Source organism: Crotalus tigris, unplaced genomic scaffold, assembly GCF_016545835.1.
Source record: "Crotalus tigris isolate CLP2741 ecotype Arizona unplaced genomic scaffold, ASM1654583v1 scf7180000017666.379230911805:20528666, whole genome shotgun sequence".
In the NCBI taxonomy this organism is placed as follows: Eukaryota; Metazoa; Chordata; class Lepidosauria; order Squamata; family Viperidae; genus Crotalus; species Crotalus tigris.
Window position 1 is genome coordinate 17,463,390 of NW_024096552.1, and position 16,997 is coordinate 17,480,386.

The 16,997-nt window shown below is 39.4% G+C and overlaps 1 protein-coding gene across 1 annotated transcript in view; it reads right to left on the reverse strand.

Moving 5' to 3' along the window:
- The window catches only part of ITPRID1 (ITPR interacting domain containing 1), a 52,455-nt gene that overhangs the window by 16,215 nt on the left and 19,243 nt on the right, over window positions 1-16,997 (reverse strand). Inside the window, 5 exon segments of the mRNA XM_039336359.1 lie at window positions 4,547-4,601; window positions 6,066-6,637; window positions 8,144-8,346; window positions 10,998-11,081; window positions 12,781-12,832. Of these exon segments, the coding sequence (XP_039192293.1) occupies window positions 4,547-4,601; window positions 6,066-6,637; window positions 8,144-8,346; window positions 10,998-11,081; window positions 12,781-12,832 (966 nt within the window).

Here is a 16,997-nt window from a genome sequence, read left to right on the forward strand (position 1 = left end):
TCTGTAAGTCGGTAGAGCTAATATGTCAACTCAGCAAGCTGGGAAAGTAGAATGTGCCCAGCTGCTAGAAAGATTCAAGTGTGGTTTGGTCCCTGGCACCACTTGTTGCGACAAAATGAATCACAAATAGTGTGAAAGTGGGTTTCCATGCTACCCTGTGCCAGATGGAGATGGTTACTTCTCTGATTGATAGCATCTTGGGCTGCAAAAGGGACTGAATGCTGCTATACTGGCAGAGCCGCTTCAGCAATCAGCCATTTCTCCTTTGGCCAATGCCATCTTGGAAAAAGATCTGAGCACAACTGGAAGAAAAGAGAATTCTAAGCAGAGAGCTGGAGAAACAAATTATTTCATTCCTAATGCAATTGAGGGGGGGGGGGTTGGTGATGAAATAATGTGATTCTGATAATAGCAGGATAATTTTGCTTACATTCAGATTGACTGAATATGGGAAGCATGTCCTGTAAATCATCTTGATTCCCAAGTACTGACCCCAGAGCACATTCAACATGGGTGTAAATGAAGATTGCCTCAATCTTTATTACATTTTCTCATCTTCACTCCCTTTCCTGCATTGCCACCAGCCAGGATCTTCAAATGAATGCTTTATCAAATATAAATTGCCAATAAAGTAGCTACAGCCTCCTGTTGGGAGTCAGACATTTGCTGGGTCCTTCTAATAGAGGACACTGAGCAAAGCTTCATTACAGAACAATGGTGGTTGCTGCCAGAGCTTACAGATTTGAATAAACAACAAATAAGCAACATCTGCTCCAGCATATGTGTATGGTGGGAAAAAAAGCCACAAAATAAAAGAATTTGCAAATGCCAAAAGCAAGACTAAACTGCCAGTGCTACTGTAGAGTGAATTTTTAATTGCACATGCATACAAGGCAGGCTGGGGGTATTAGTCTCACATATGTCTGCTTGCTGCCAACCTGGGAGTATAGATGAATTTAATTAAATAAGGATTATCTCTTCTTCCCAGTACAATTACTTATTTATAACAATGATAGAATTGCCTAATAAAAATTGTAATATTTCCTTTTAAAACACATATATTCAAACCATTACTCAAAAACAGGCTGGCATTCATTTAGGAATGTGTGTGTATGTGTGTGTGTGTGTGTGTTTGTGTGTGTGTGTGTACATCTAGTGAACACATAGGCACAACGTGGGTTACAAATAAAGATCAGGCCGTAGAATCCAGGAACACCATCAAAACACTTTTCAAAGAATATAATTGTTGATTCAAGTTTAGCTTATGTTCCAAACAACTGGTCTTTCTAGGACAGGCTCAGATGTTCTTGGATTTTTTTTTTTTTTTTTTTTTGGCCTTTTTGGTCTATTATTTATCTGCAGTGCCATTCCAGGGAAGGAGATCTCTGCAGTTTTCAGCTGTCTCATTATAATAACAGGATCCCCTTTATAGGAAAAAAATTATCTGTTAAATTTCTTCCCGCCATCTCAAAGGTCCAGAAATTCATGCAATTAAAATTTGATCCATCCATTCAATATTCATGTTACCTTATCTTTTAATCAAATTATACGGTCATCAAACTTGATAATTATATTCAAACAAATTAAAAATCAAAGCAAAAAGATCAAAAACATGTCTCTGGTCAACCATTTCCCTAATCTATTTTAGAATCTGTTATATAATTTATTATAGAAGAGGCTCAGCTAACATCCTGACTCAATTTCACTGTATCTCAAAGTATGCTTTTCCAGAGAGCAGGGGCTACAGAGTAGGTATGCCCCCATCAAAAAACAGTGTTTCATCGAGTGGACCAGAACATACCAATATGTATTCTACAATGGATCTGATAGAATAAGCAGAAATAAAGGAGGCACACTGGTGCAACAGCTTAATGGTGCTGTATCTGTCGATCAGAAATGGCTGACACTCCAACAGATGGAGTGAATTCCCATCACTTGTCTCTAGCTCCTGCCCATCCAGCAGTTTGAAAGCATGAAATATCGTGAGTAGATAATCTACTTCCTATTTCAGTAGGAAAAGCCAGCTGCAGTTGTGAGGAGAACCGGAGCCAGTGCTGGACTTGCCTGGATACAAAGCCCTGGATGAGACAATAATCCAGATACTGCTGTCTAATCTTGATGGAATCACTTCATAATCCAGCCGAGAGATATATAACAGCATTAGCATTAGGATTCTTGATCCCATACCAATATATGAATCATCCATATATTTCATATAAATGTTAAGTAAGAACTGAGAGGTTGAAGAACGGGTCCCCATCTATGGTCCTCAGCCCAGTATCCGGCCATAGCCTGTTGGCCACCGGGCCCTGGAAATAGCTAGTGAACCCTCCCCCCACTCATGGTAACATCACCATGCGGGGGCTAGCGGCCCCATTTGTGCATGCACGGGGACTCTTAAGCATCACAGTCAGCATCATACAGGCAACAGTGACCTGTTTGTGCCAGCACGTAGGCGCCAGTGCACATGCTGTAGGTGTGCGTGGCCTGCTTGTGCATGCGCACACATGCTAGTGCCCCCATCGTGCACACTCACACATTTTCCTGCTGCTCCCTTTCCTTTCGGGCTGCCAAGCTGGAAAGATTGGGGAGCTTTGTTGTACAATATGAGAAATCCTGCAGACCAAGTATCTAGGGCTAGACATCTCCTTTCCTATTAGTACTGGCTGGAAATATTCCAGAGGAAGGAGAGAACCATCAAAACATCATGGCCCATGCTCTGATATAAAAAAGATACCAGGAGAGTCAGGATGGATATAGCCCCCACATCTTGATCCTACTAGGAATCATCAACAAAATTATTCATGGTATCTCAATATAGTAACCTGGTGTGAAACCTGACTGAAAAGAGATAATCTTTTCAAATAATCCATTTCTCTAAAGTTGCAAATAAACCACTTTTTCAATAGCCTGCTCTAATTGTCCAGTGAACCCAGTGATAGTTCTTCAAAAGAAAATGGTGGAGAGCAAGTACCGCTATCTTGACTGCAACTATACATTGAAAGTCTTGACATTAGAGAGACATGGATCTAATATATAGGTATCCCCACTTGCACCCAAGAATCCTAACTACTTCATCAAGTCGGATAGGTTAGAATTCTTCCCATTGAATCAGGTCAACTCCATAAGGCCTGAACCCCAGGAATCTAACTCAACTTTATATAATAAATGTCTTGAATATTGTTCAGAATAATCCTGCACATGTTTATTTAGCCTCTGCTGTCCCACTCCCACAGGAGAGATTTGAACAAGGCTGCTGGTTTGCTATCTATATACATAGTACATGGCGGATGACTAGAATACCTACAGTAATAATACAAAGAAAAGCACAAATCCCATGTGCTTACCTGCTGAGTCAATCTAGGATAGGCATGTCAAACTCATGACATCACGTGACTTTTTCCTCATTGCCAGCAATGGGGTAGGCACGGTTTCAGTATGATGCATCCGGCCTGTGGGCCGGCAGTTTGACATGCCTGATCTAGAATAAGAATTCACAAAGTCATAGTCAAACAATCATTATTTTTGCTAAAGCATAGCACTTGATTGCACCTGGCCACAATTTGATCATAGTCAGTTACTTTAGAATAATTAATATTACATTTGATAAATGAATGTCAGTTTGTACCATCTACAAAGGAATGATGCAGCCACCATTTTAGGGCAAATAATATGTTATCTCCAAATCTTTCACAACATAGTTGATCAATCCATGCTTTACAATTGTATGCAGATTATTGCTATGCCCAACAGAGGAAAGGTACGTATTTTCTTATGTGAGAATATATCATGCAGTCATTTTGAAACCAAGACAGTGTAGCAGTTTGTATTTCATTCATGCTTGTATCTAGCAAATATTTTTAGATGTTCAACCATATTTTCTAGAAGTTGTTGAATATATCTAGAATGCACCAACTTCTAGATATAACTTCTAGGAAAGACTGAAAGGCCCCAATTTCATTTTAGGTTCCATATTATCTTTGGATTCACTTGAAACTAATGGACCACATGGTAAGATCAGATCTCAATGGATGCATAACAAAAAAATAACTCTGTTGGCATATTGCAGAGGTTAATGATGTTGATTGTAAATACCTGTGCAGATCCAACCATGAAACCTGAAGCGTCTGCATTGTCCATGAAGTAAAGTTTACTCAAATACAGTATTCTAAGCAAATAAATATGAAAAACTGCAGCTTACTAAAAGTAATAAGCAGAGAAGGAGGAGAAGGAAGAGGATTGGGGGGGGGGGGTTTCAACCAAAGTTCTTATGTCTCCAAGGCAAAGAAAATGATATTTAAGAAAAAGAAATATGGCTCTTGCATGGTTTGAATCTTGTAACACCTGGATGGGATTTCTTCAGATTCTCTCCAGATCCTCATTGGAACTTTGATTCAAGTCCTTGCTCATTCCAACTAATATCTAGCAAGAATAAAGCCTTCCATAATACTGTTATGGTGGTATACTGATGTATGGGTGCAATAGATATTTAGCTGACTAGGAAGGGGAAGAAAGACAGACTGAATTTATATTTGCTAATACCTACCTGAAATGTTTTCATGGGGATTTCCCCAGAAAGTTTCATCTTCAAAGCTCTGGATCTGAGACAAGAAAAAAGAAAGCAGCTTGGGTTTTTTTTATTATTAAACATATATTTCTTCTCTTTAACATTAGGATTTTAAGTCAAAGCAACAATAAACCTTCCAGATGTTTCTACTGTTGGTGCCTCATTTTTTAAAAATAATTTTTCATTCTAGGTTTTAGGTTGGAAGTTAGTATTCATAGCCTTTTTTCCTTTCCAAATCCAACTCCCTATTGCTGGTCAAAGTACAATGATGCCAAATGGAAATAATTCCCCATGCACTGACAGAAATGGAGCCAGGTGGGCTATTGAGAAGCAAGAAGTAAAAGCATGTTTAGAGATCTCTTACATTGGCAAAAATATTTTTTTAAAAAACCAGTTTAAACAAGGAAGACTTCTCTCAAAAACAATCGTAACAAATAAAACAGTGCTGAAAATGGGAATGATGAATATCATTGCAAAAAAAAGTGATTGCAGAGGGAGGATGTTCTGGTTCACACTGTTTGGTGCGGTGAATCGAGTTTTCCTTGATTCATACTGTGTATGATTAATAAATTTTAAAATGTCACTTTCAGAGTATAATCCAAGTTTTAGCATTCAGCAAACAGATCCAAATGTCATAGTGTTAGAAAACCTAGTTTCCCTATCCCCAGCTCCTGGATTTTTATTGCAGCTTGAAATAAATATTGATTCTCCAGTTTTTGATCAACCAGATTCATCTTTTTGTTCACCTAGTTTCTGGAGATCTAGAAAGAAAATAAAAAGGCAACTTTTTGAGCCCACCATGGGCTTTCATTGCAGCCATTCTGGTGATCATAGCATTGAGTTATATAGGTGGGTAGAAGACAAACTTTCAGCAGCTAAAATAGTGAAGTGAAGAATGCAGTTTTTAATACCTGGTATTTCTGCATTAATCAGACATTCTCTGGCAATGTCTGAAAGGGAGAAGGGTAAAATGGTCAAGACGGTAGTCATAAATATATGACATTTCACTTTTTTTTACATGTATCACATGTGATACATTTTTAAAAGGTGTGGGGCTTTGACTGTAGAGTCACAATCATTCACTTGATTTTTTCTTTTTACCATGTGCTCTTGAAGATGCCTTTGAATTGATAAAAATTCAGTGTTCAGGTCATGACACACTGTTCAAACAGTGTCACTGAGCATCACATCTATCCCCAATGACTCTTAGATCTTCCATTGGTGTACAAACTAGATCCATCCTCTAATCTGTTCTATACTTTAAGCATCTCTAAAAAGGAAATGAGCCATAATAGCTTATTTTACAGAGAATGTGATAGATTTGGAATAAAGTGTTACAAACCACCTTTTATACTCCCCTTCTGTAGAGTAACTGAGAAGCAAAACTGTGATATAATCATACTTATTTGGAATGGATATTTGCTTTAGCTTCCATTCTTTAACACAAGTATCACTATTTTCTATCTACAGAATGCCAACATATAGCATTTGGCCTTACCTCTTCCATTTCAAAGGAATCTGAAGGCTTGCAGCTGATGCCAGATAATCTCCTGAGAGTATGAGTTAAAAGCAAATTGTGCTCCTTGTGCGATCTTTCTTTATTTTCTTTACTGAGAATGTCAGACTTGGAAGGAAATTGGGGCTCTTTTAACAATAGCTGAGGCAATCCCCAAGTTTTAGTGGCTATGAATTGTGTAGATTGGGGTATAATCATACCCTCTTCCTCTTCCTCATTTGGCAACAGTTCTTTTAAAGAGATTAAGATAGCACTGTCAGATAATCCTGTCCTAGTCACCAAATGTAGATCATCATCAGCAAAGTGGTCTTCTTGGGTTTTACATATACCAGCATTTTGATAGGCTTGAGATTCATGTGTTTGCCTTGATATTTTTCTTAAGACCTGACCTATTCTTCTCTTCTTGGCCTGTGGCTTGCCTTTTGGAATATTAATTCTGGCCTTCTCTTCTCTTTTTCCTTCTTCTATTTTCTGCTGCCTGGTACTCATGTGACCCAGCAGAGAGGAACAAGCACTAGTCACGTGATCCAATATTTCCAGCTGTCGAAAGCGCCCTTAAAATTGAGAAAGATTAAATAAACTTTATTTAGTTTAATTAGGGCAAAACTTTCAAGGCTTTTAACACTAAAGAAGATTCGGGGGTGGGGGGGGAGATAACATGAGTATTTAAAATATATCCTGATCCCTGATTGGAATATAAGGGACCAAGCATGGCTAGGAAAATTGGGACCTCTGGGATAGATATTTTTTTAATGAGTGATTGGAAAAAATATTAATATTCTATGCCCTCATGCTTGCTCAGAGAAATAGAATCAGACATTTTTCAATATTATACAAATGAAATGGAAAATATCTTTAATTTGGTATCATTTCCATATGTACATGCTGTAATTTAGTTTAGTGACTTATGTCAGTATAAGTTTCTATGATCCAAGTATCTTTTACAAGATTTATTAACAAAATTTCAATGAATATTTTATTGTAATAATCCTTGGAAATCACAGAATATAAGTCAATATTCTTAGTTTCTGTGAAATAAGTTTACACACAAATAAAGAGATCAATCCTCATGGACTGACATACACATCAGTTTCATTTATGTTTTTAAAAGCTCATTCAGACTTACAAATTTAATATTCTGTGGAATGATTATGATTGTATTGGTGTTTCTTTTGAGAAAGATTCTGGGGAGGATGTAACAGAAATTGGTGAAATTCTTGATTTCTATTCTTTATTAAAAGCTGCCAAATACATTCCTTAGCACTTAGACTTATATACCACTTTACAGTGCTTTACAGCCCTCTCTAAGCAATTTACAGAGTCAGCACATTGCCCCCAACAATCTGGGTCCTCGTTTTACCGATCTTGGAAGGATGGAAGGCTGAGTCAACCTTGAGCTAGTGAGGATCGAACTCCTGGCAGTCGGCAGAATTAGCCTGCAATACTGCATTCTAACCATTTTACCACCATGGCTCCTTAATCCTGCTTTATAAAGAAGCATATATTCCAGGAATATATTCCAGGGGCCCTTATTAAAAATACTCTATCCCAAATTTCTATCCAGATATTGACACTCCAAAGTAGCTGATCTTATTTATGAAGCAGTATAAATAACTGATATGTAATAAAGAATCCTTCTGGCGCTTTCCAGTTTTTTACTATTTTATTTTGCACTGGAATTTATTCATATATTGGTTGTATTTTAGTGCACAATAGAATACTAATTTAATAGCATGATGACATTAATATCCTGGAATTTTATTCAATTAGAATAAACTTGTACGTGCATCTTCTTCATGTAGTACAGAAGTTGGAACAAGGAGCTAGATGATCAAAGGACAACTGATTAAGTTTTATAAAAGACAGGGTTAATGATATCTGCAGCAGTGGAGTTTGTGCTGCTCTTCAAATTTCAACAAAACTGATTTTTCTTCAGTGGATTAGTAACAGTTAATATGGAGAATAATGTGGATTCACATCTCAAATGTTTGTCAATGTGGCAATGCAGCAATTCAATAATAAATTCAAACCTGGAATCAGCCCATCAATTATTCACTCACTGTGTAAACTGGAAGCTTCAACTTTCATGCGTTGTCGTTGAGCTTCTATGAATACTTTAATATTGATTCCTTCAGCAATGGATGGACAACTGATGAAGCGGGAAGGAATCCTAGTGCAGATATCAGGTTCCTCAACACCAAATCCCAAAGCAAGCAAAACCTCAACAGGATCCTTTTCTGAGAAATCCAGCCATTCAACGACACTATAAGGAAAATATCAATAGAAATTATTTTGCTTGGCTGATATTCTCTGTAAATATTATGTCTATAGTCACACATGCATATACATATGAAAACAACATACACATATGGGTCAAAAATAATCTGTCTGCTACTTAATAAACTAGCTACATCCTTTTTCAGGCTTCTGAGATAGATAGATAGATAGATAGATAGATAGATAGATAGATAGATAGATAGATAGATAGATAGATAGATAGATAGATAGATAGATATAGATGTCAATGTTTTAAGGAGCTGATTTCAGTGAAACCACAGAAAAATATAGAGCTGCTTTAATGAACAGGAAAAAGGTTCCGTTCTTGCTTTTAGGCAAAATTCAAAGCACTTGTCCAAATATAATTTTCAAAGGATAGGTAGATAGTTGATGATCGCCAGACAGACAGATATACAAGTAGATAAATTGTTCATTTTTAAGTACATATCACTTATTTTACAGCTAAGTAAAGTACACAATGGCCCTCTGAGAATTTAGACAATACAACTCTGATTGGCACTAAAAAAATCTCTACTTTTTCAGAAAAGCACAAATGAGCTATAGGGACATGAACTTTTAGTTTTCCTCATTTACAGGCTCTGGTTATGTAATGGTGAAAAGATCTGTTTTAAACTTGCAACTGTCTTCCATAACAAAACAAAAAAAAAATTGAATGGATTTGTGGATCCGTTATTTCTTATAACCTTGTTTGTACCTGTGTCACCAGCTGGCTATATTGGTTCTCCTTCTATGAGCCTGATAACGGAGCCCCGCGATGGGGCTTTTTAGTATTTAAAGGCAACGCTAAAATTATTTGGATAAAATTTCAGATTAATAGATTAGCATCAACATTTAAAAAAAACATTTTGGAAGAAGGTAATGGCAAATATTTCTATATTTTTTTCTCCCAAGAAAGCTGTATTGATGGGCCTATGTGGATATCAGGAAGTGAGTTTGATCAAGAATGTCTTTATTTGCCATGCATCTTGCCATGGGACTACTCTGGACTTATAAAATGGGGAGGGGATGTAAATGTAACAATAGCAAAGGAATAAAAGAATAAAAATAAACAATGGAAGTACAATAATATGAAATTAAAGAAGATGGGTGGAGGGGCAGCAGAAAGCACGGGGGGGGGGCAAGGTCAGATAATTAATCCAGTAGCCACCTCCAGTGATATACCCTCCTATTGGCTCCCCAGGCCAACCGGCATAGCCAGGTCTTCATACCCTTGTGGATGGATAGGAGAGTGGGGGAAAACTCACCTGGGGGAGGGCAGGATATTTCTGAGAGGGCCAGTGCTACAACAGAGAAGGCTCTTTCCTGGAGCCCGTCAGTCAGAGTTTTTTGACCGATAGGATTCTCAGCAAGCCTTCTCTGCTGGCATGAGTAGGGCAGGTTTGTCTTAGTGGGATAAGATGGTTCATCAAATAATCTGGACCTATGACATGAGGGCTTTAAAAATCATAGTCAACACCTTGGCAAGTCCCATGTAAAGCGCCTTGCAGTAATTCAGGCAAGAGATGACTAGGGCTTGAGTGGCTGAATGCAGGGGGTCATGACGGATCTAGGAAAGGCTGCAGCTGGTGCACAAACTGAAGCTGGTGCAAAGGCTCTGCTAGCCACAAATTCCATCTGATCTTTTGGTTTGGCTATAACCCAATTCTAGAATCATCAGCAGAATTTTTTTAAAAAAAGCTTCTAAGATGTATGGAAATGATAAGCCCTAATTGAAATGTAATGAGAAAATACCAAGTGGTTTCATTCCTTATGCTCTCAAGACTTCTTTCATGTAACTGGTTCAGGTTTCTGGGCTGCTGGTTAGGGAAACTTGTCAATTAGATCATGGGTAATGATTTGAACTCTTATAATTAGGACTGAGCTCAGAAACTATTTTTCCTCAAATTCCCCCTTCTTGTTTTAAGGTTACTTCAAAGACATCAAAATCTGCTGCCTTTATAAACATGCCATTGGAACCATAAGAGGGTCTGATGCTTCTGCATTATATTTCTTTAATTTAGAGTCTCTCCAGACCCCTTTCTTTCAATATCTACTGCACTTCCTTCATCCTGCAATTGGATTTTATCTCTCCTACTCAGTGAATCATTTAACTTTTACTCTAGTAGCAGAAAGAGGAAGGAAGGTTTCGAAGGAAAGTATTTCTGCTTTCTCGGAGACCTGGCACATTATTATAGCTATGAGCAGTCACTGGGCTATCTGGGAAAATGTGGTTTCACCATGAAAATCAGTAGCAGTGGGGAAACTATATTTCCTAACTGTGTTTCAATTTGTTCCAATTAGCACTCTGAGAGAATCACACACATACAAAAAAAATGTTCCATTTCATCCCTCCATTCCATTAGACAACAAGGCATGCAAGGGGAAGGGATGGCAAAAAGAGAAAAATTATTTTGAATATTTCTAATCATAACTTGTACAAAATCTGATGCATTTGTCACCATAAAAAGACCACAGGGATACCTTAGAGAACATCTGCTAAAGAAAAACCAAATTGTCAATATGCACATATGTGATTTTGCCTTCCCTGGTACCCATGTGCTTGGGCCTTTCATTTATCTAGAGCTGGCTGCATGACAATGTAAAAGTTCTAAACATTAAAATTAGGCCAGCACTGACCTTTTTGGACTGAGGAGCGAATGAGGTGAGCTGGCATTATTCCATCTTGAGAGAATGGGCATTTGTGAAAAGTAATGCAGGGAACTAGAATAGGAGAAAGCAGCATGAAATTTGTTTACACTTGAAGTCCTTTGAGATGACATTATAATTTCTTTCTGGAGTAAACAGTTGCATCTTTATTTTAGTAAGAAATGATTCTTTGAAAGAGCTGTTCAGTAGCAAAGCATGTAACAACACCATGCAAGCACATTTATTCTCAGGAACAGTATGTTTCAGTAAGTGTTAGAAGGTAGGTGTTAGGTACCAATAAATGCTAATTATAAAGGTGGCAGAGCTTATTTGCTTCTGACAGATGGCATATATTTGGGATCCTATGGGAAGAAGATTTTTTTGAACCACCTACCATTTAGATAGTTATGGTTGCTTGTCACAAGGCCTGGGTAGAACACATATAAGTAACACCAGTGCTTTTTTGTAAAAAAAAAAAAAAAAGTGCCAGAACTCACATGTCATAAAACACGCTTTGCCTACCCTACAAGTTTCCATCCAAAAAAGGTGCAAGAACTCTGTTCTGGGCGTTCTATGAGAAAAAAGCCCTGAGTAACACTAGAATCAATTGTTGTATTGTCTGGAAATAACTATATTATTATATAATTATAAAAGAGTTGTTCTATGAAGTTACAAAACCGTGGGTATTCTTTTTACATTTAAACTCACAGAGGAGCCTCAGCCACCTAACTTGTTCTTAAGTCTGGAAGTTGAGATAAAAGAAAGTCCCACATGTACAGTTACTCTATTTATTTGTTTGTAGAGGTTATTACCCAGAAAGAATCAGCAACACAACACCCATCAGAGCTCCAGGAAGTGTCTGCTATAAGCAAAGAGCAGATCTGTGCTGATTAAATGAAGAGTGCATTAAACAAAAGTCATCTGGACAACATCTGCCCAAAAGAAGTATCCAGCTCTAACTCCTACTACTGAATGAGCAAGTGAAGAAAATGCAATGAAGAAAAAATAATAACCTGGCAACTGTCACTACTGTTATTCTTAAACAAACAGTGCCACATTTCTGAACACACAATCCCATCAAAATTAAAAATAGACAAGATTGCACATGAGGACACCCACATCATGTGTAAACATGCAAGTTTACAGTGATTTTGGAAAGGGCACATAAATGATTCTTTTTTATGCCACATGTCCTGCAGTGGGAACATTTATGTGTGAGCACACAGTATGGTAGCGTAAGTGCACAGGCACTCACTCATGTATGAATATTTCTGCCATGATTTCATCGGCTAGAGAGAGCAGAGTAAAAGTTGTAGAAATGGCCACCAGCCGTGTATAATCAGGAATATGTGATTATTTCTCCATGCAATTATTGTGCAGGGGCTTCTTAAGTGCAGACAAATGTTATCAGAGAGCTATACTGTACTTAGACTAATCTATATTATGTTAATGAACTTATGGATATGCATCAAGGAGGGCATTAATCACTTAACCTTCTTATAGTACTTGTTTGTATTAACATCAAATATTAATCCATATTTTAGCAAGAAAACTTTAGATTTACATTCACATACAACTCTGGCTAATTATATGCATAGCACATGAAGCTTAATACTAAGAATTTTTAATTTTTGTCACTGTGTTATTTTTCCTGCCATTCCCCCATTAAGCCATCATGAGCTTCCCTACATAATTAACTACATTTCCTTTTTGAAATTTTGAAATACAAGTGTATATTTACTATTAGATATTTTAACACAATGTGTAAACCTACCGCGTGTAGTTTTGCACAGTCATTTGTACCATGCTCAAAGGAGCTGAAAGAGCTGCAAAAAAATGTATTTCATTTTTTTATTTCTTTTTATTCTATCCACCATTCAAAAGTATAGATAATCCAGACAATTTTAAATAAAGTTGGAATATTATGGAATTATACTTTGGAAAAGGAGACACAATTGTAGTAAAAACAACTTATTCAAAGATTGAAACAATCAGAGAACTTAGAAATTCATTTTCCTGTGGTAATTTTTTTGGGTTGGGAAAAAAAATCAATTTATCTGATTATTTTTAGAGCAGGAAGTAAACCTTCACCAAACATTTGTGATACCTGCTCTAAGAAAGGTGACGATCAGTTTATGTGACGTTGGGAAAATAAAAGCAGAACTATACCTGTTGTGTCCTGAGCCTGCAAATGCAGGCTCGAGATATTGCAAGGTTCCCAGGCAATTGCAAAAGCTGCCCGGGATCAGACTGAGTGGCGCCGACCAAGAGCGCATGCGCAAGGCGCGAAAAGGGCCTAGTAATGTTGCCATCTTGTATGGAGAATGGGGATGTATAAAAGGAGGCCTGCGTGCCTTTACTTGTTGTTGGAGTTTGAAATAAGCACAATAAAGAACTGTTCCAGAAACATGTGTATTCTTCATTTGCCATCGCTCCCAGGACTTAACACTGGACTTAACACTGGCGACGAAGGTGGGATCCTTAAAAAGGAAAGCTAGAAGGAAGCTTTAAGACTTACCCAAAAGAAGTCTTGGAAGGGAAATCGGCATTAAATTCAGCAGCTATCCTGCCAGTACAGCATCGCTGGAGGGTGAGTTTAGCTGAGAGACCCTTTCTCTGCAGAAGCAAGTGGTGCCGCACGAACTACAATGGCGAAAATCGGCCGCTTGTCAGAATTCGGCATCGCACACCCGAAACAATGGGAATCATACGTTGCAAGAGTAGAGAACTATTTTAGGGTTAACCAAGTTCGTGAAGATGGGCTGAAGGTTGCCACGTTGTTGTGTGTATGCAGCCAAGAGACTTTTGAAATTGCTGAAAACCTCCTGGCTCCTGCTTCGCTGGAAGGCATGACATACACAGACTTAAAGAAACTTCTAAAAGAACATTTTCAGCCCAAGCTGTCCATCATTGCATGGAGGCACACGTTTGAACAAAGGGATCAGAGAGCAGGAGAATCTGCTAAGGACTTTATCACAGCATTGAGGAAAGACTGCATGATCGTTTTGTGTGTGGACTGAGAAATAGAGACTTACAGCAAAAGATCTTCATGAAAAAAGACATTTCATTCCAAGATGCCCTACGAGAAGTTACAGCAGAGGAAGCAGCAGGCGGAGCACTAAAAAACATGCGGCCCACCAGAAGCCCTCCAGAGACTGTTGCTGTTCACCAGGAGAATGTGCAAGAAGATTCGGAAGAGGTTCCTGAAGATGAGGTGAATAAGCTCCACCAGGCAGCCGGAAGGAGACAGAGAGATTGCACAGAGAATGCTTCAATAACTTCACAATGCTTCGGATGCGGAGGACGCCACAGAAGAGCAGACTGCCGGTTCCGGTTCACCATTTGCAGGCCTGTGGAAGGCAAGGCCACGTTGCAGTCGTATGTCTGAGTTGCCAGAAGGTACAACCTAAAGAAGAATTGCATCTGAAAGGTACCAGGGTCCCCAGCCAAAATAGGGTGGGTTTCTGCGCAATACGCAGAACTATTCTGAGGACAGGCACACATAAACCCTAAAAAAGAAGTTGTCCCTTAAAGTAAAGTTACAAGGGGTTTCCTTATCCATGGAATTGGACACTGGTTCCACGCTTTCCATCATTTCCCTCAACACTTTCAGGAAGATTTGCAGCAGCAGTGGCTGTCGAGTGAAACTCAGGCCATCCACTGTGATACTTACAGACTTTCAGAATTCTAAGGTGTGTGTTAAGGGGGAGGCCACTCTTAAGGTACAGTACAAGGATTTTGAGGGTTCTTTAGATGTGTTGGTTGCTGGGGGTGAACGTGCGAGTCTTATTGGACTCGATTAGTTTGGGAACCAATCAGTTCACGGGGTTGCACCATTTGCAAATGTCTAGCCTTGCAGAAGTCTGCAGGGAATTTGCAGATGTGTTCAGCTCTGAGCTTGGAACCTACAAGGGGCCTCCAGTCTCACTACGATTAGATCCATCCATAGCACCCATTAGGGTCAAGCCTAGGAGAGTTCCGTTTGCACTTAAAAACAAGATTGATGCTGAACTGGACAAATTGCCTGTAGATTCGAGTCCTTGGGAAACCCCCATAGTAATGCCTTTAAAGGTTAATGGGAACATTTGTATTTGTGCAGACTACAAGTGCACACTAAACAAGGCACTACACCAACACACTTATCCAGTACCTGTAGTAAGTCATATTCTGGCTTCCCTAAAAGGGGGGGGTGGATTTTTGTGAAGCTTGACCTGGCACAGGCTTATCAACAGTTGCCTGTTGATGAGGCAGCTGCTGAGGCTCAGATGATTGTGACTCATAGAAGAGCTTTTAAAGTGAAGAGATTGCAATTTGGGGTAAATGTAGCCCCAGGCATTTTCCAGAGTATTATGGAGAACACACTGAGGGGTATTCCAGGAGTCTGTCCATATTTTGATGATGTCGTCATTGCAGGAGAATCACCTCAAATCTTGGCTGAGAGATTAAGGGCTGTCTTGCTTCGTTTTAGGGAAGCAGGTCTCAAGTTAAAAAGGGACAAGTGTAAGATAGGAGTCAATTCTACTGACTTTTTGGGATTCAGGATAGATGCTCAAGGTATCCACCCTTCTGAAGCTAAATTAAAAGCCATTTAGCAGGCCCCAGGCCCTAAGTCAAAAAGGGAGCTACAAGCCTTTTTGGGGCTACTAAATTTTTACCATGCCTTTCTGCCAAACAAAGCTGCTATAGCTGAGCCACTGCGCAGGCTCTTAGACAAACAAGTCTTTTGGCAGTGGACTAAGGTCCATGAAAAAAAGTTTCAGTGAAGTTAAGGCCTTGCTTACTTCTAATGCTGTACTGGCTCACTTCAATAAGCAGTTGCCTGTTTGCATTGCCTGAGATGCTTCCCCATATGGAGTGGGGGCAGTTCTTAGCCATCTGTTGGCTGATGAGACACAGGTCCCTGTAGCGTATTACTCCAGAACCTTGTCTTCTGCTGAGCGGAACTACACTCTACTGAGCGGAACTACGCTCAGATTGATAGGAAGGAGCTAGCCATTGTGGCTGGCATTAAAAAGTTTCATGATTTCATAGATGGCTGCCATTTCATGGTCTACACTGACCATAAGCCTCTGCTAGGGTTGTTCACCACAACCAAACAGACCCCACATATTCTTTCTCCTCGTATGCTGCGTTGGTCCATTTTCCTGTCAGCATATGACTACTCTTTAATTCACAAGTCTGGAAAGGAAATGGGTCATGCTGATGCTCTGAGTAGATTACCCCTTCCAACACTGGAGCCTGATCTTGCTCCAGCCATTAATATTCTGTCCATTCAGGAGCTGCCTGAGCTGCAAGGGATGTGGCTGCTGAAACTGCCACTGACCACACGTTCACACTCGTTCTATCATGGGTGTTGTCAGGATGGCCTGACAAATGCCCTGATACTGAGTTTCAGAGTTTCTGGCAAAGAAGACATGAGTTGTCCACTTTCAAGGCTTGCCTGCTATGGGGAAGTAGGGTAGTAATCCCTACCTCACTGAAGACTAGAATGCTGCATTCTTTACATGAGGGACACCCTGGTATAGTCAGGATGAAGGCACTTGCGCACAGCCATTTGTGGTGGCCTGGCCTCAATAAAGCCATTGAGGCTCAAGTGCATGGGTGCCATGTGTGCCAACAGTCCCAGCCTGAAATGACTCAGGCCCCAGTTCATAGATGGGAGGAACTCACACCCCATAGTCCAGGGTACATATAGATTACACTGGGCCCTTTCAAGGGCAATTCTTCTTGGCTGTTGTTGATAGCCATTCTAATTGGCTAGAGGTTGTTCCTGTCTCCTCCACTATTGCTGCTAAGACTATCCAGGTGCTGAGAAGTATTTTTGCAACTCATGGCCTTCCAGATGTTCTCGTTTCAGACAATGGTCCTCAATTCACCTCTTCTGAGTTCCAGGTTTTCCTCCAGGCCAACATGATCCGCCATGCAACTTCTGTTCCTTCCCACCCATCCACCAACGGAATGGCTGAACGTATGGTGCACACCACCAAGGAT